General features: G+C 44.8%; 2 protein-coding genes across 22 annotated transcripts in view; one reads left to right on the top strand and one right to left on the bottom strand.

The window, feature by feature from the left end:
• The window catches only part of LOC102116731 (uncharacterized), a 74,447-nt gene extending 70,322 nt beyond the window's left edge, over window positions 1-4,125 (bottom strand). The window contains 2 exon segments of the mRNA XM_005596061.5: window positions 625-751; window positions 3,975-4,125. Coding sequence (XP_005596118.5) covers window positions 625-751; window positions 3,975-3,977 — 130 coding nt within the window. The 5' untranslated portion in view covers window positions 3,978-4,125.
• A 4,433-nt stretch (window positions 4,126-8,558) lies between these two features.
• The window catches only part of LOC135968652 (zinc finger protein 431-like), an 85,536-nt gene continuing 74,356 nt past the window's right edge, over window positions 8,559-19,738 (top strand). For all 21 annotated transcript variants that reach the window (XR_010583573.1, XR_010583563.1, XR_010583564.1 and 18 more), the window contains exon 1: window positions 8,559-8,741. Coding sequence is in view for 7 of the 21 variants with exons in the window: in XM_065536340.1 (XP_065392412.1) it covers window positions 8,712-8,741 (30 nt within the window). In the remaining 14 variants the exon portion in view is untranslated. The remainder of the gene's footprint in view (window positions 8,742-19,738) is intronic.

Here is a 19,738-nt window from a genome sequence, read left to right as displayed (position 1 = left end):
CCAGTACAACAAATCAAAAATCAGTGTTGGTAATTAGATTTTAAAGTGTGGGCAATAATATTTTATGCCACTAAACTTCTGGAATTACCACTCTAATCTAGAGTGAAGAATACAGATTAGCTCAGGAATGCAGAAAGTTCAGGTCAAGATGAAACAGCTTAAAGAAATTCTTTTTTTTTTTTTTTTTTTTTTTGAGACGGAGTCTCACGCTGTTGCCCAGGCTGGAGTGCAGTGGCGCGATCTCGGCTCACTGCAAGCTCCGCCTCCTGGGTTCACGCCATTCTCCTGCCTCAGCCTCCTGAGTAGCTAGGACTACAGGCGCCCGCCACCGTGCCCGGCTAATTTTTTTTTGTATTTTTAGTAGAGACGGGGTTTCACTGTGGTCTCGATCTCCTGACCTTGTGATCCGCCCGCCTCGGCCTCCCAAAGTGCTGGGATTACAGGCTTGAGCCACCGCGCCCGGCAAGAAATTCTTTTCTACAGAGATGAAACCCTAAGATTTTTATAAAAACAGGGATCTGAAACTCACTTATGCAAAGCATAAATTACCTAAAAACATTACACAAAAAAGAAAAATGAAATCTTTAGGATATAATAGGAATTCTGTATTGAAGTTATCCTCACCCAAGAAGACCAGGTTTCTGTAGTTCTCTAACATCACATTCCTATATAAATTCTGCTGTATAGTGTCCAGGCATTGCCACTCCTCCAGAGAGAATTCTACGGCCACATCCCTAAATTTCAATGGTTCCTGAAAAACACACACACACATACACATACATATTTACAAAGTGGCCATGGAAAGAATTTATAATTTGACTCAAGGTAAAATAAGAAAGTGAAGAGAACTGGTTCTGACTTACATAAATGACTGAAATTATCCAATAAAATAATTTTTTTTACACAGGAACATTCTCTGATCTATTCTCTAACTATGAGAAAAGAAAGTCACATTAGATCTATAACACCAGACCTAAATAAATTGCCAGTCAGAACGGTAATTATTAAAAAGTCAAGAAACAATAAATGCTGGTGAGGCTGTGGAGAAATATGAATGCTTTTACAATGTTGGTGGAAATGTAAATTAGTTCAACCATTATAGAAGACAGTGCGGTGATTCCTCAAGGATCTAGGACCAGAAATACCATTTGACCCAGTGATACCATTCCTGAGTATATACTCACAAGAATATAAATCATTCTACTAGAAAGACTAATATGTTTATTGCATCACTGTTTACAATAGCAAAGATATGGAACCAACCTAAATGCCCATCAATGATAGAATGGATAAAGAAAATGTGGTACATACACAACCATGGAATACTATGCAGCCATAAAAAGGAATGAGATCATGTATTTTGCAGGGACATGGATGCAGCTGAAAGCTATTATCCTCAGAAAACTAACACAGGAACAGAAAACCAAACACTGCATGTTGTCACTCATTAGTAAGAACTGAACAACGAGCACTCATAAACACAAGGAGAGAAACCACATACACCCAGGCCAGTCGGGGTGTGGGGGGACGAGGAGAGAAACAGCATTAGGATAAATAGCTAATGCATGCCGGGCTTAAAACCTAGATGATGGGTTGATAAGTACAGCAATCCACCATGACACATGTATACCTATGTAACAAACCTACACGTTCTGCACTTGTATCCCGAAACTTAAAGTAAAATAGAAAAAAATATATATTATAAAAGACTATACTTAGAAATAAATAACAAAAATTTTTCAATTTTTTTTTTTTTTTTTTTTTTTTGAGTTGCAGTCTCGCTCTGTCACCCAAGCTGGCGTGCCATGACATGATCTTGGCTCACTGCAACCTCTGTCTCATGGGTTCAAGCAATTCTCCAACCTCAGCCTCCAGAGTAGCTGGGATTACAGATGTCCGTCACCACACCTGGCTAATGTTTGTATTTTTAGTAGAGACAGGCTTTCACCATGTTGGCCAGGCTGGTCTCAAACTCCTCACCTCGTGATCCACTTGCCGTGTCCTCCCAAAATTCTGGGATTACAGGCATGATCCACCTCAACCGGCTTATAAAAGTTATAGTTAAGGCCGGGCGCGGTGGCTCAAGCCTGTAATCCCAGCACTTTGGCCGAGACGGGCGGATCACGAGTTCAGGAGATCGAGACCATCCTGGCTAACACGGTGAAACCCCGTCTCTACTAAAATACAAAAAAAATTAGCCGGGCGAGGTGGCGGGCGCCTGTATTCCCAGCTACTCGGGAGGCTGAGGCGGGAGAATGGCGTGAACTCGGGAGGCGGGGCTTGCAGTGAGCTGAGATCTGGCCACTGCACTCCAGCCTGGGCGGCAGAGCGAGACTCCGTCTCAAAAAAAAAAAAGGAAAAAAAAAAAAAAATTAAATTACATAATATGTTATCTCAGGCACAGTGCCCTGTAACATAATCTTTTTTCTTTTTACTTTTGTAGTATCTCAGCACTTTTAACTATAACTTTTTTTTTTTTTTTTTTTGAGATGGAGTCTGGCTCTGTTATAAAAATTTAATTTTTATAACACCCTGGGAGCTGGTACTGTTTAATAATTCCCAGGATTTAAAGTCCAGCATTTTTATTTCTTCTGTTTCTCTGTCATTGATTTTTTTTAAAATATAAACAATAAAAGCTAAATATAGACAGAAATGCAGAAAGAATTTAATGTATTTTAGAACAATTTATATTCTTTATGTTTACTTTTTTGTGACTTGTGGAGCAACTCCTAGATCTGTAGGAATAGAAAACAAGTTGCTAGATAGAATGCAAGTACTAGTTTCAATAAAAAATTATAACCCTAAAATATATACTTTATTTTTAAAATTTGCTTTTGTGTTTCGGGAATTGTAAGCACCAGCTCTAGAAAGGCAGCAGAATTCACCAGTCAAAACTCTGATCTCCACTAATCAGTTCTATGAGGCAACACCTCAGGGTAGGGCCAGACCTATATAAGGCCTCCAAAAAGGTGAACCTGAGCAGAACTGGGGCAGGGAGTGGATTCTATGTAGAATTCTGTTCTCTATGCCACTGGGATATTCCCAGTTCTGTTTTTCCTAAACTGACCTTAAAAAAAAACTTAAATCTCAGAGTTCGTATAATTTTAACCTTTCTTAGACACTGCCCTATCAATTATATGTAACATATACTAATAAGCAATTTAAACAAATTTATAAAGGTTTTCTAGGGTAATTTTATTAAAAGACAAATATGTATTAACAAGGTAAAAGAAATAAATATCCCTTCAGGTGATGACATCACAAGTCACAATTATATAAAGAAAGTGGCACAAATACAGCCCAAGTTTTCTGCACACATCTGTTTATTGTACCAATTATATGATGTTTAATTTAACCATTATCCAGCTGTTAGTCTACACTAAAAGCTCCTGGATTGTAGGGACCATGACTGCTTCATCTATTTTTCTAATGGCCATATGAAAAGAAAACAATTTAGCCGGGCGTGGTGGCACATATCTGTAATTACAACTACTCGGGAGGCTGCCTCGAACAGCCTGGCCTCGTGGTCTGCCCGCCTCAGCCTCCCAAAGTGCTGGGATTACAGGCATGAGCCACCGCGCCAACCCTTTTGACTCCCATACATTTTTTAATAGAAGGAAAGAGAAACTGGGAATGCCACGGGCCAAAGCTCTTCCCACTCATGAACCCGGCATCCGTCTGGATTCTTCCCTGACGACCCTCCCATGGTCCCTGCACAATCCGGGAGAGACCCGGCGTTGCGGGTGCGGAGCCGCCCAGAGAGAGCTGCAGGCCAGGACGCAGTCACTGACCAGGGAAGAGACAGGACGCCCGGGGGGCTGGCTGGCTGCGCAGCCGCCATCTTATGGTCGAAGGGGACTAAGGCTGACCCGGGCGAGAACTCAGGGCGCAGATTGTGGAACTGACTGCGGCGAGGTCTGCGTCTCGCCATAGTCCCTTCCCCTCTCTCGGGATGTCGGACCCGGCATTCTCACCATTTCTAGGTTTCCGGGGACCCTGGCGTCTTAGATATGGATCTCCAATACCTGCCCGTCACGGAGCCACAGAGACTCGGCCCCTAGAAACAGAGGACACAGAGCAGTGAAAGCAAAACCTGGAGCTCCGGCTGCAGAGAGAGACAAAGGCCCCGCCAAACCCGGAAGCCGCCCTGTCCGCTCTACCTGCATTCCTGATTGGACAGTTCCCAGCCCAGCGTCCCTGATTAGATAATAAGTAAAACCCCACCCCCTCAGGTCCTGAATGACAGAAGATGTGATCAGATGCTCGGCCGAATGAAGACTAACAGCCTAAGTTGCAGCCTTTTCAGACAGGGCTCCCTCCCAGAGCTGAGCTGGGCCCACCCAAAAGGGTATTTGCCTTTAACCGTCTGTGTAAGGTCACATGCATTTCAAATAATAGACTAGATAGCTATTCAAAAATAAATACATATATAATAACGATTATTTTAAAATTTCAGCTTTTATGACCGTCCTGGTTTCTGGCAGCCATAGTCCCTACCCTGACAGCCCCCAGCCCAGATGGCATTCAAATCTTCCTGGATGGGCTTGAAGCCCGTCACTCACCCGCTCTTTAGCACTGCCTTGTGTTGGTTACTCAGGCCCTGGGAAAGGATGTGGGGATTGTAGGTCGAGGGTGGGAACCGCCTCACACCCAGAGTTCATCTGGTCTCACGCCAGCAAGTAAGCCCATGAAGCACAGCTCTAGACGCTGAGCGTTGGCACCTCCAGCTGCACTTTCTATTTATATATCAGGGTTTTTTTTTTAATTTTTTATTTATTTATTTATTTTTAGATGGAGCCTTGCTCTGTTGCCCAGGCTGGAATGCAGTGGCACAATCTCAGATCACCACAACCTCTGCCTTACGGGTTCAAGCGATTCTCCTGCCTCAGCCTCCCGAGGAGCTGGGACTACAGGTGCGTGCCGCCATGCCTGGCTAATTTTTGTATTTTTAGTAGAGACGGGGTTTCACTATGTTCAGGCTGGTCTTGAACTCCTGACCTCGTGATCCACACCCCTCAGCTTCCCAAAGTGCTGGGGTTACAGGTGTGAACCACCGCGCCTGGCTATATATCAGGTTTTTAAAACCATAAACAGACACAAAAGCAGCCACTTTGATTGAGGAGAAAGTGGGAGCCTAAAGCAGCTGACCCTCAAACAGCTCCACCAAGCCCCAGGCCAGGCCATCTGAACCCTCCAAGGCCACATGATAGTTACAGAGGATGACAGTTCCCACAGGTGCTTATCAAACACTATGCTACCTTCTCAGTCACAGAGTCTCAGAATTTCTCCTTGCCAATACCCTGTGAGGGGAGGCCCTGACTCACTAGAGCACAGGAGGTTCCTAAGCTCTTCCCAGGAAATGGTTAACAAAGTGTGGAGGTGGGGGAAAGCCCAGTCAGAACAAGTGACTTCCCAGGGTCTCCCTAGACTCCATCCCGTCCTCCACATGGGGCCAGGAGGTGAAGCGAGCAGCCTCCTAAACCCCTCCATCCCACTCTCTCCTTGGTCAAAGTGGCTGTTTTTGTGTTTGCTTATTTATGGGATTTCAAAAACCTGATTTTTTATTTTGAGTAGCTTCGGGCTTGTGTGTATTTGTATAGGCTTTATTAGAAAGAAAAGGGCTTAAGACAATAACATTTTTAAAATGTCTCAGTGGGGAATAGACTTCCATGTCATGATCGATATTGCTGACCTCCTTCTGCTGCCTTTGTGCAAAGTATAAAGTGTGAGAAATGGCATGTGCTGGGTTGTGGTTTCAGTATGGGAGGGCAGTTCCTTAAGATGGAAACCAAGTCTCACTGAGCTGTAGAGCCGCACTCACCTTTTATCACATTCCCCACCATAGTCTTTCACTCTTCTTCTGTGCTTAAATTTCTTTCAATATACTTTATTTATTTATTTATTTTAAGACAGAGTTGTGCTGTGTTACCCAGGCTGGAGTGCCATGGTGCAATCTTGGCTCACTGCAACCTCCGCCTCCCAGGTCCAAGCAATCCTCCTGCCTCAGTCTCCGAAGAGTTGGGATTACAGACACGGGCCACCACGCCGGGCTAATTGTTGTAGGTTTAGTAGAGTAGGGGTTTCACCACGTTGGGCAGGCTGGTCTCGAACTCCTGACCTCATGGGATCTGCCCACCTTGGCCTCCCAAAATGCTGGGATTACAGGTGTGAGCCACCATGCCTGGCAAACATATATATTATTTTGATTATATATATAAGGTGTATATATACATATATATAGGGAATATATATGTGTATGTTTGTGTGTGTATATATGTGTATATATATGTGTGTGCGATTTTGTGTGTGTGTGTGTACACATAGAGGTCTCACTCTGTCACCCAGACTGGAGTGTAGTGGCTGAATGAAGGGTCACTGCAGCCTCAACCTCCAGTGATCCTTCTACCTCAGCCTGTTGAGTAGCTGGGACTATAGGCATGCAACACCAAACAAGGCCAATTTTTAAAATTTTTGTAGAGACTGAGTCTCACTACATTGCCCAGACTGGTCTTGAACCCCTGGGCTTAAGCAATCATTCCACCATGGCTTTCCAAAGTGTTTCGATTACAGGTGTTAGCCATCAAACCCTGCCAACAATATTTTTTAAAGAACTGTCACAACCAAATTATGAGCTATAGTTGTGCCACTGCATTCCAGCCTGAGCACCAGAGTGAGACCTTGTCTCCAAAAACAAAACAAAACAAAACAAAACAAAAAAACTTATGACCAAATTAAATTTCTAAGGTTGTGTCCTCTGTGTCCCCTTCCTGCCCTGTAAGCTATCACTGTTAAATATTATGGGTATTGAGAAAACTGTTAGATATTATTAAGAGATTCCTATATATCCTCTAAGTGAGATAAGGTATTTTGATGTGACCCAATACTTCCTCACCCCTACCTCCAGAGTCTAAACTAGCAAATCAAATCAGGACACCCACAAAGAATAGCTGGTCATTTTCAATTAGAAAATTAAATACCAGCGATTTTAAAAAAGAGAAGCCAAACTGAAATGCAGTGTAGTCAGGGCACAATTACCCTGGAATAGCCACTTCACACGGAATGACTGAGGAGCCTTTCTTTCTTTTTTTTTTTTTTTTGAGAGGGAGTCTTGCTCTGTTGCCCAGGCTGGAGTGCAGTGGCACGGTCTCGGCTCACTGCAAGCTCTGCTTGGTAGGTTCATGCCATTCTCCTGCCTCAGCCTCCCAAGTAGCTGGGGCAACAGGCGCCCGCCACCACGCCTGGCTAATTTTTTTGTATTTTTAGTAGAGATGGGGTTTCACCGTGTTAGCCATGATGGTCTCGATCTCCTGACCTCGTGATCCGCCCGTCTCAGCCTCCCAAAGTGAGGAGCCTTTCTAAGATGAACAAATTTGGGTAACACAATTCTTTCTTTCCTTTTCTTTTTTTTTTTTTTTTTTTTTTTTTTAGTAGAGACGGGGTTTCACCGTGTTAGCCAGGATGGTCTCGATCTCCTGACCTCGTGATCCGCCCGTCTCGGCCTCCCAAAGTGCTGGGATTACAGGCTTGAGCCACCGCGCCCGGCCTTTTTTTTTTTTTTTTTTTTTGCTCACTGCAACCTCCGCCTCCCGGATACAAGCAGTTCTCCTGCCTCAACCTCCAGAGTAGCTAGCTGGGTTTCCGGCGCACGCCACCACGCCCGGTTAATTTTTGTATTTTTTAGTAGAGACGGGGTTTCACCATGTTGGTCAGGCTGGTTTGGAACTCCTGACCTCGTGATCCTCCCGCCTCAGCCTCCCAAAGTGTTGAGATTACAGGCGTGAGCCACCGTGCCCCGCCCGGTAATATAATTTTTTCTACACCATTCTCAGCCTGGGCTGCCCCCCACCCCCGCCTCATTTCTAATGGCCATCCCACAATGTGGTCAGCAGCACAGTACAGCATGGTGAGAGAGGGGCTCAGGGATGGATGAGGTTCTTTCCTGCCTTATGAAAATCATTAAAAAGTGGTTTAAAAATTTCCAAATGGGCAGGGCACGGTGGCTCACGCCTGTAATCCCAGCACTTTGGGAGGCAGAGGCGGGCGGAACACCTGGGATCTAGAGTTCGAGAGCAGCCTGGCCAACATGGTGAAACCACATCTCTACTAAAAATACAAAAAGTACCCGGGTGTGGTGGCGTGCGCCTGTAAACCCAGCTACTCGTGAGGCTGAGGCAAGAAAATCATTTGAACCTGGGAGGAGGAGGTTGCAGTGAGCCAAGATCGCACCACTGCACTTGAGCCTAGGCAATGAGAGCGAAACTCGGTCTCAAAAAAAAAAAAAAAAGAAAAAGAAAAGTCCAAATGTTCTTTTCTTACCCTTAAGTAGCAAATAAGATGCATTATACAAGACCCTGGTAAGGAAAAGAGTAAGTGCATTCATGTCTCAGCTTACTTCTTAATTAACTGTAATTCCCTGTGCATGTTTTAGCATGTTTTCACGTCGGTAAAATGCACTAATGCCGAGTGGGGCGGGTGGTGGGACTAGTGCTGTTGCTTTATCCAATCAGTGGCGCTGGCGCGGGAACCGCCTAATCAGGGGCGCCGCCGGAAGGGAGGGCGTGGCTTCCGACATTCGGCGGGGACTTTGCTTTTTGCTCTCTCCAGAGTTTCGGATCTGTCTCTACTGTTCCGCATCTTACGCCGCGGGAGCCTCCGGTGACTCTGTCACAGCCTCTGTTGACCTGTAATCTGCAGGGAGACGCACAGCTAAGATGCCAGGACATCCTGGAATCTGGGAAAGGGTGAGTGTGCGGGGTTCGGCAACCCGAGAGGGGAGACCAGGCTGTGAAACCAGCAGGACCGGCCTCTCCACAGTCCGCTCCCGGGTCGCAGACCAGAGTCTCCTCTGGCGCAGCTCCGCCTCAGGCCCCTCTGGCCGCAAGATGGCGGCTGGGCCCATACCCGGACCCCAGCCTCCCGCCCGGTCCCTGCGGCACCATGTCTGGACCTCCCTTAGGAGCTCTTCAGGCAGCCCCAATTATTTCCCAGATTGTTCAGGGATGCCAGGCGGGTCATCAGGGCAGAATCCCGACCCGGTGTTTGCGTGGGAAGAACTGCGGCCGGTGAGGGCTCCCAGTCTCTTTTGTGAAACATTTTGTTTGTTTGAGACGGAGTCTTGCTCTGCCGCCCAGGCTGAAGTGCAGTGCGAGATCACTGCAACCTCCGCCTCTCAGGCTCAAGCGATTCTCGTGCCTCAGCCCTCAGAGAAGCTGGGATTAGGGAACTGCGCCACCACTCCTGGCTAATTTTTGTATTTTTAGTAGATAAGTGGTTTCACCATGGCAGAAAATGGTCTGGAACTCCTGGCCTGAAGTGATCCGCCAGCTTTGGCTTTCTAAAGTACTAAGATTAGGAGCATGAGGCTCTGCGCCCAGCCCCTTCTCTTAAAAATTAAAGAGAGTCAATGTTAAAACGTTAACGAGTTTATTTGAGCAGTGATTGGTGAAATGGAAAGCACCCAGCCATAATATGTGGCCCACCTGAGCGGCATAAAGGAAAGAGTTTTATAAAGGGCATGTGAGAAGGCAAACCAAATTCAAGAATTGCTTACAGTTATGTAGTCACCTTATTTGTATGATTCAGGTGGAAATTTCCTGGTTATGTGATCAGAGGTTAATTGCAAGTTTATGATCGGTTAAGCCTGAATTTTGTTTCCGCCTAAAATAGTAATTTATAAGAAACTCGAGTTAGGTTTTACATTTTTTACTTATGAACAAAGGGCACTAGAGCCACTTCAGTCTTTTTTTTTTTTTTTTTTTTTTTCCTTTTTGTGAAGAACGGGGTCTCGCTATGTTACCCAGGCAGGTCTCGAACTCCTGGGCTCAAGCTATCCTCCCGCCTCTGCTTCCCTGAGAGCTGGGATTACAGGCGTGAGCCACCGCGCCCGGCAGAGCCACTTCAGCCTAATTTCCTGCTTTTTAATTATTTTAACGCTCCACATGAGGACTGGTTTTCCTCTGTGACTTCCTGATGTATGCAAGCAGGACTTCTAATCCACTACCCTCTTCCCCTAGCTTAACTAAGGCTTGCAGTAAAATTATAAATTTCTACTTTCTTTCCTACATTCTCAAATGTAGGAAATGAGGACAAACAACTTCCTGTCTCCAATTTACAACACTATCAACTATTTGTCCTTTATTGTACCTTTCAAACCCAGTGTTTTGTTAATCATGTTTTTACACAGCAGTGGATGGCAGGTTTTTAAAGATTTGTTTTCTGTTTGTAAACACTTTTTTTTTTGGAGACGGAGTTTCATTCTTGTTGCCCTTGCTGGAGTGCAATGGCATGATCTCAGCTCACTGCAGCCTCCGCCTCCCAGGTTCAAGCGATTCTCCTGCCTCAGCCTCCCAAGTAGCTGGGATTACAGGCTCCCACCACCGTGCCCTGCTAATTTTTATAATTTTAGTAGAGATTGGGTTTTGTCTTTTTGGACAGGCTGGTTCGAACTCCTCACCTCAGGTGATTCATCCGCCTCAGCCTTCCAAGTCTGTAAACATTTTACGTGATTAAAAAAAGTAGAAAAATAATCTTCTGGAACTCCACTGTAAAAAAGAAAAACAAAAAAAGTCTGCACCTCTCCTTTTATCTTCCTTAGGCACACACACCTTACTAGTACGTCTTTGGGTTGAAGTTTTGCTTTGGAGAAATTACAGGGCCCTTTACAGCAGCCCTGTATTCTATTCTTGGTCATGAGTTTCAGAACTGTCTGGGAGAACCCAAGATACCCACAGTGGCCATGTATCTTGGAATGTCTAATGAATATCATCCCGAGTTGTCTCTTAGAGGACAGCCTGAGGAGTAAGAGTGTAGCCTCTCAGAAGAGCAGCTGGATGGCCTAGGCCTGTGGAAAATTTCCTTGTATAGTATTTGTCTAAAAAACTAACCTCTTAGAAAATTAAAATTATTTTTTCACAGAAGAATGCTTATACACTGTTGGTGGGAGTGTAAATTAGTTCAACCATTATGGAAGACATGATGGGAACTGCCTGAAGACCTAAAGACAGAAATACCATTTGACTCAGTAATCCATTATTGAGTATGTACCCAAAGCAATATGAATTATTCTATCGTAAAGACACATGCATGCGTGTGCGCATTGCAGCACAATTCACAATAGCAAAGACATGGAGGCCGGGCGCGGTGGCTCAAGCCTGTAATCCCAGCACTTTGGGAGGCCGAGACGGGCGGATCACTAGGTCAGGAGATCGAGACCATCCTGGCTAACACGGTGAAACCCCGTCTCTACTAAAAAATACAAAAAACTAGCCGGGCCAGGTGGCGGGCGCCTGTAGTCCCAGCTACTCAGGAGGCTGAGACAGGAGAATGGCCCGAACCCGGGAGGCGGAGCTTGCAGTGAGCTGAGATCCGGCCACTGCACTCCAGCCTGGGCGACAGAGCGAGACTCCATCTCAAAAAAAAAAAAAAAAAAAGACATGGAATCAACCTAAATGCCTATCAGTGATAGACTGGATAAAGAAAATGTACATATATAAAACATGGAGTACTATGCACCCATTAAAAAAAATGAGATTATGTCCTTTGCAGTAACGTGGATGAAGCCGTAAGCCATTATTTTTTTTTTTTTTTTTTTTTTTTTTTTTTTTTTGAGACGGAGTCTCGCTCTGTCGCCCAGGCTGGAGTGCAGTGGCCGGATCTCAGCTCACTGCAAGCTCTGCCTCCCGGGTTCACGCCATTCTCCTGCCTCAGCCTCCCGAGTAGCTGGGACTACAGGCGTCCGCCACCTCGCCCGGCTAGTTTTTTGTATTTTTTAGTAGAGATGGGGTTTCACCGTGTTAGCCAGGATGGTCTCGATCTCCTGACCTCGTGATCCACCCGTCTCGGCCTCCCAAAGTGCTGGGATTACAGGCTTGAGCCACCGCGCCCGGCCAAGTAAGCCATTATTCTTAGCAAACTAACACAGGAATAGAAAACTAAATACCACATGTTCTCATTGTAAGTGAGAGTTAAATCATGGGAACACATAGACCTGTAGAGGGGAACAACACATACCAGGACCTATTAGAGGCGGGAGAGGATCAGGAAAGATAATGGGTAGTAGGCTTAATACTTGGGTTATGAAATAATCTGCACAACAAACCCCCATGACACATATTTACCTATGCAAAAAATTTGCAAATGTACCCTTGAACTTAAAAGTTAAAAAAAATTTTGTTAGCTTTTCCAATAATTCCCTGATAGCGTTTTGATTTTATGTGTATATGACACCCATTATGTATCAAATTTGGATTACACAGATGAACAGGGTTCAACATACCTGCCATGTAGGAGTTTATAGCTCATTAGCATGGATAGGTGTGTAAACAATTTATTCTCTAGAATAATACTTGTACATGAAAAGACATAAGGTATTGAGCTGAAAGATAATAGTTATCAATTCTGCCACTAACATAGCAGTGGAAATATCAAGGAGGGCTTTATAGAAGAGGTGACATTTGAGTGGCTGTCATTGTTTAATGGAACTTTTTGTGTTAATGTTGCTGGTGCAGATATTTCGTTTCCTTTTTTTTTTTTTTTTTGAGATGGATTCTCACTGTCTTGCCCAGGCTAGAGTGCAGTGGTGCAATCTTGGCTCACTACAACCTCCACCTCCCAGGTTCAAACCATTCTCCTGCCTCAGCCTCATGAGTAGCTGGGACTACAGGCGTGTGCCACCATGCCCAGCTAATGTTTGTATTTTTAGTACAGACGGGGTTTTGCTATGTTGCCCAGGCTGGTCTCGAACTCCTGACCTCAGGTTATCCACCCGCCTCAGCCACCCAAAGTTTTGGGATTACAGGTGTGAGCCATGGCACCTGGCCTAATTTTTTGTATTTTTAGTGCATACGGGGTTTCATTATGTTTGCCAGGCTGGTCTCTAACTCATGACTTCAGGTGGTCCATTCGCCTTGGCCTCCCAAAGTGCAGGGATTACAGGTGTGAGCCACCACGCCTAGCCTCTCAACCTGATTTTTATTTTTAGTAGACACATTGGTGATGAGACAATCAGATGTTCATATTGATGAGAAAAGGCAGAAATGATTTTTCTTCTCTAGATTATTGAAATAAATTTTTTTCCAAAGGACAAGAAGATCCCATCCCAGTAAGGCAATGCAAGAACCTGCAAGCAAAATGTACCTAAGACTTACAGTGGGGTACAGTACAGTGTCTCCTGGGAAGGTGGTCACTGAGTAATTTAATGGGCAGGATGGGGATGAAAGAATATTTTGAGTGATATTATGGTCTGACTTGACAGTGGAGTCGGACATATTTGTGTCCCAGTCAGCACTGCCACTTCCTGAGTTTGTCACCTTGAAAGATTTTTTCACTTATTTCAATTTCAGTTTTTTTTTTGTTTTTTTTTTTGGAGACGGAGTCTAGCTCTGTCACCCAGGCTGGAATGCAGTGGCACGATCTCGGCTCACCACAACCTCTACCTCCCGGATTCAAGTGATTCTCCTGCCTCAGCCTCCCGAGTAGCTGGGATTGCAGGCACCTACCACCACGCCCAGCTAATTTTTGTATCTTTAGTAGAGATGGGGTTTCACTGTGTTGGCCAGGCTGGTCTGGAACTCCTGACCCCATGATCCGCCCACCTCAGCCTCCCAAAGTGCTGGGATTACAAGTGCGAGCCACCATGCCCAGCCCAATTTCAGTTTTTTAATAACTGTAAATTACATTTCATCAGAAGAGCTTAAAAGATGTTTAAGAAGTCAAAGACTATGAAAGGTATATTTCAGAAAAATCTAGTGATATATTTTATTTGTTAAATTTATGGTTTTTTTTTCTGGTTGTGTGACTTTAAATAGAACCCCAAGGGTTTGCTTTGGGAATGCTACCAGAGAAGAGAAGTAGGAAAAATCTTTTTTCCATTATGGCTATAGAAAGTGAATACATTTCCACAAGCAAATATGATAGATTAATTGGTGCATTGTGTATATTTCTCAAACCATCAGCTCCTCTGTTTTTGCAGGGTCTAGAATTTGTAATGGTGGATATCTCTGTTCTGTATTCCGTTGTCTAGCTGTCCAAGTTTAATGCAAAATTTTATGACATGGAGCTTGACACCTTCTGGAAATGTTCACATATGGTTGTTTATTAAATTATCTCTCATGGAAATATTTAAATGACATGTTTATTGTCTGAAAAGGACAGATATTTAAGCTTTTTTTTTTTTTTTTCCTGGAGAAAGAGTCTTGTTCTTTTGCCCAAGCTGGGGTGTAGCGGCACAATCTCAGCTCACTACAACCTTCACCTTGCAAGTTCAAGTGATTCTCCTGCCTATTTAGCCTCCCTAGTAGCTGGGATTACAGGTGCACACCACCAGGCCCATCTAATTTTTCTGTTTTTAGTAGAGACGGGTTTCACCGTGTTGGCCAGGCTGGTCTCAAACTCCTGACCTCAGCCAATCCACCCACCTCAACCTCTTAAAGTGATGGGATTACAGGTGTGAGCCATTTTGCTTGGCCCCCTTTAACTATTTTATGTGACTCCTCTCTTACCTGAAAGTTGCCCAGAAAGAGACTGTGACATATATTTGGACCCAGCACCAAGGTGATTTGACTCTCCTCTTCGGCCTGGGCCTTGCCCACAGAAGAGAGAGTGACTTATTGCTGAGTTTAGCATACAGGTGATATGATTCTTCTGCTGACTCCCAGAAGTCACTGTAACATATATCTGGGTCCATCGCTGAGATTGTGTGACTCTTCTCCCTGGGACCTGTCCATAGTGGGGATTGTGACATATTGCTTGGCCAAGCACCTATGTGATATGACTCTTTTCTTAGACTTGGGCCCTGCCTGCTGGAGTGATTTTGACACATTTGCTGGGCCCAGCTGAAAGGTTATATGTGACTTCACACTTCTTCCTGAGCCCTACCCATAAGGGGCACTGTGTCTTAACTCTGAGACACTTAATTAGGTGATATGACTCTTTTTTTCGAGATGGAGTCGGGCTCTGTCACCCAGTCTGGAGTGCAGTGGCACAATCTTGGCTCACTGCAACCTCTGCCTCCTGGGTTCAAGCGATTCACCTGCCTCAGCCTCATGAGTAATTGGGATTGTAGGCGTGCACTACCACAGTTGGCTACTTTTTGTATTTTTAGTAGAGATGAGGTTTCACCATGTTGGCCAGGCTGGTCTCGAATTCCTGACCTCAAGTGATCCACCTGCCTTGACCTCCCAAAGTGCTGGGATTACAGGCGTGAGCCACCATGCCCGGCTGATGTGACACTTTTGTGTGGACCCTCTTCTTGGGATATTGTGACATATTGCTGGGCCCAACATCTAGGTTATGTGACTCTACTCTTTGGTCTCTGCCCAAAAAGAGATTGTGGCATATCAGTGGGTCAAGAACCTAGATGAGGTGACTCTCCTCTCCAGCCTGGGACCTGCACACACTGTGTACTGAGACATATCACTGGGTCTCACACCTAGGTAATGCAACTCTCCTGCATGGGCCTCGCCCACAGAGGTATTATGAAATATCTTTCTATTAATCACCTAGGTGATGTGACACTCCTTCTGCCTGGGAACTGTGAAAAAAGTGTTAAATATCACTGGGCCTACCACCTAGGTGATGTGACTCTTTGCTCATGCATGTGCTCTGCAAGCTGGGGTGTTTGTTACATATAGTTGGGCCTAAACCCTAGGTCATGTGATTCTTTCATTTTCCTGAGCCGTACTCAGAGCATTTTGACATATTTTTGGGCCCATAATTTAGATGATGTGACTCTTGCATGGGCCCTCCCCATAAAGGGTAGTGTGACATATTGTTGAGCCTAGTTCATAGGTGATGTGACTCATAGTTCTCTATGGCTTGGGCTTTGCCCAGGCGATTGTGATGTGTTGCTGGACTCACCACCTATGTGTTATGACTCTCCTCTTCTGCCTAAGCCCTGCATGCATTGTGTGTTGTGACATATGCCTGGATTCAGCAACTTTATGACATGGGAATTGCCCACAGAAGTATTATGACATATCTCCTTTCCATCACCTAGGTGATTTTATTTTCTTGTTTCTGGCGTAGTTTTGGTATGGTGACATATCAATGAGTTCAACACCCTTGAAACAGTAGGCTTCTGCCTGAGCCCAGCACATAAGTGGCCTTGTGACATATCTTTGCATGCATTATCTAGGAGATTTAACCCCCCTTTTCTGCTGCCTGCACCTTGACCACTGGGAAGATTGTGGCAAATCACTGGACTCAGCAATCAGGTGATGTGTTTTTCCTGCCTGGTCCTTGCCCACAGATCATTGTAACATATCACTGGGTCTAGCATCCAGGTGATGTGACTCTGCTGACTGTATTCTGCTTTCAAGAGGAGATTGTAACATATCCCTAATCGAGCACCCACGTGTGGGTGTGGCACTTCTCCCTTATCCCTGCCCTCAGAGAAGATTGTGACATATCACTGCCCCAAAATGCGGTGATGTGAGTCTACTGGTCCATCCTTATTCACTAGTGAGATTGTGATGCACATCTTATCCAAACTTACAGATGCAATAATGACTCTCATACCTCTAGACAACCAGTAGCAGATGTAGTTTCTCTCATAGCCAGGGTCAGGAAAATGAGTAATATCCTGGGCCTCCTCTTTGTATGAAGGTCATAAAGAATTAACACTCTGTCACATGTTGTGTAAAGTTGTCAGGAGGTTCAGAGAATGTCCTAACAGAACTCAGCACACAGGGGAGGTTGTGACACTCATATGCATAACCTGCCAACAGTAAAGACTGTCAACCTTCCTCATGAACACAGCTCACTGTTGAGGTTCTGAATCTCATACCCAGCTGCAGCCAAAAGTTGGAAAATTGAATCTCATATGTTAATTCAGTCCATAGAGAGGTTAGTGTCTCTGGTACCAAGATTCAGCACACCTGTGAGTCATTGACTTCAATAAATGACATAATTTGCAAGAGGGATTGAGGTTCTCATATAAAAATCCAGACCGTCATTGAGACTGTCATTCATGTACTTATACCCAACATACAGAGGGTATTATGTCTCATACCTAGAACTAAAAAATGTGTGAAATTGTTAATCTCATGCCTCCACCTTCATCCAGATGTGATTGTGACATACAATTCTGCCCAACACCTGAGTGATTTGACTCTCTTGCCAGGGCCCAGCGTACAGATGGGATTGTGCCATATTGCTGGACCCAGCATTTAGGTGATGTGAGTTTATTCTCTTGCCTTAGTGCTTTTCACAGAGGACATTGGACATATCACTGTGAGTTATCACTGTGAGTAATGTCCAAGTGATGTGACTTTTCTCTACTTCCTGGACTTTTCCAAAGAAGGGATTGTAATATATTTCTGGGTCCAGAACCTAGGTGATGTGACTCTCCTCTTCTGCCTGGTTTCTCTTGTACATTGTGTATTGACATGTGGCTGGTTCTAACACCTTGGTGATGTAAATCTCCTGTATAGGCCCTGCCCACAGAGGTGTTATAGCATATCCTTTCATTCATCACCTAGGTGATGTAATTCTCTTTTTCTGCCTAGGTACTGCCGGAAGGGAGGATTGTGGCATATCCCTGGACCCAGCACCTAGGTGATGTGATTCACCCATATTTCCTGCGCCTCACATATTTTGAGTATTGTAAAATATTACTAGGCCTACCACCTATGGGATTGCATGCTCCTGCCTGGGCTCTGCCCACAGGGACCTTGTGACATATATCTGCATCCATGACATAAAAGATGTGACACTTCTTACCTGCACCCTGCCCTGCACAGGAAAGATTGTGACATATCCCTGGAACCAGACACCAGGTGATGTGGCTCTTCTGCCTCTGTCTTGCCCCCAGGGAGCATTGTGACATAGTGCTGAGCTCAGCACCCAGGTGATGTGACTCCGTTGCCCATGCTGTGCTTTCAGGAGAGAATTGTAACATATCCCTGACTGAGCACCTAGGTGATGTGACACTCCTGCTTGGTTCCTTCCCTCAGGGAAGAGTGTGAGATATCCTTGGCTGAAATGCCAGGTGATGTGACTCTCCTGCTAACTCCCTACCTACAGGTGAAATGGAGACATATACCACAGTCAGCTTACAAGTGCAATGATGACTCTCATACCTCAAGTCAGCTATTAGAAGAAATAGTGTCTCTCATAGCTTGCCTTAGATGAGTCACATCCTTGGTCGTCTTCTCTTTTTATGAAGGCCATAAAGAATTGCCACACTCCCACATATCATATAATGCTCTCAAGTGTTACAAAGAGTGTTATCCCAGGGCACAGCACAAAAGTGAGATTGTTTCTTATATGCACACCTCACCAACCATTAGGATTATCACCTTCACACATGGAAAGAGCCCATTGCTGAGGTCTTGAATCTCAAATGCAAACACTGTCCAGAGTTGGAATTGTGACTGTCATATATGAGCCTCCAGCCACAGTTGCGATGGTGACACATTTCTAAACTCAGAACATAGCAGATGAGGAGTCTACTATCCAAACCCAACCAACTGGAGAGATGTTTACCCCAATACCTGGGCTTTGGGCCACAGATATGGTCATGGGTGCTTAAAAACATTATTTTAGAGTAAATTGTGACTCTCATTTATACTAGATAAAGCCTTTGAGTAGTACAGAGAGTGTACTAGCCAGGTTGCATTGAGTTGAGATCGTGCTACTGCACCCCAGCCCAGGTGACAGTCTGAGACTCTGTCTCAAAAAAAAAAAAAAAAAAGAGTGTGCTAACAAGACCCATCACACAAGGGATTTTTATTTTTATTTTTATTTTTAAATCCTGAACGGAGTATCGCTCTGTCGCCCAGGCTGGAGTGCAGTGGCACTCGACTCACTCGGCTCACTGCAAGCTCTGCCTCCCGAGTTCACGCCATTCTCCTGCCTCAGCCTCTCCAGTAGCTGGGACTATAGGTGCCCACCACCACGCCTGGCTAATTTGATACATACACATATATATATATATATATATATATATTTTTTTTTTTTTTTTTTTAAAGACAGAGTCTCACTCTGTCACCCAGGCTGGAGTGCAGTGGCGCGATCTCAGCTCACTGCAACCTCCGCCTCCTGGGTTCAAGTGATTCTCCTGCCTCAGCCTCCTGAGAAGCTGGGATTACAGGCACACACCACCATGCCCAGCTAATTTTTGTATTTTTAGTGGAGACGGAGTTTCACCATGTTGACCAGGTCTCGATCTCCTGACCTCATGATCTGCCCGCCTCAATCTCCCAATGTGCTGGGATTACAGGCGTGAGCCACTGCAGCCGGCCTGGAGATTTTTACTGTTGTGTGAACACACATCAAACAGCATACATCATCATTTTCTCACATAAACACAGCCTGCTTTTGAAGTTCTGAATCTCACACATAGAGGAAGTCAGAGGTGGAAAAATTGACTCTCATATGTGGATCCAGTTAGTAGGTGAGTTGATGATACTCAGAGCAAGATTCAGCACACCTATGAGGCTGTGACTTCACTAATTAAAGTCCACAGGAGGAGTATAGGCTGTCAGGTACAAATTTAGTCCATCGTTGAAATTGTAACCCCTGTTCTTAGACACAATATATAGGAAGGGTTAACTTTCTATTCCTAAAACCAGAACATGTATGGAATTGTTAATTTCATCCCTGCACCTTCCTGCAGGTTTAATTGTAACGTTTTTCTCTGCCCAGCACCTGAGTGATCTGACTCTTGCCTAAGACCAGCCCACAGATGGAATAGTGACATATTGCTGAACCCAGAACTGAAGGGATGTGACTCTATTTT

The sequence above is a fragment of the Macaca fascicularis genome, chromosome 19 (genome assembly GCF_037993035.2).
Source record: "Macaca fascicularis isolate 582-1 chromosome 19, T2T-MFA8v1.1".
In the NCBI taxonomy this organism is placed as follows: Eukaryota; Metazoa; Chordata; class Mammalia; order Primates; family Cercopithecidae; genus Macaca; species Macaca fascicularis.
This window is presented reverse-complemented; position numbering and strand designations above follow the sequence as displayed.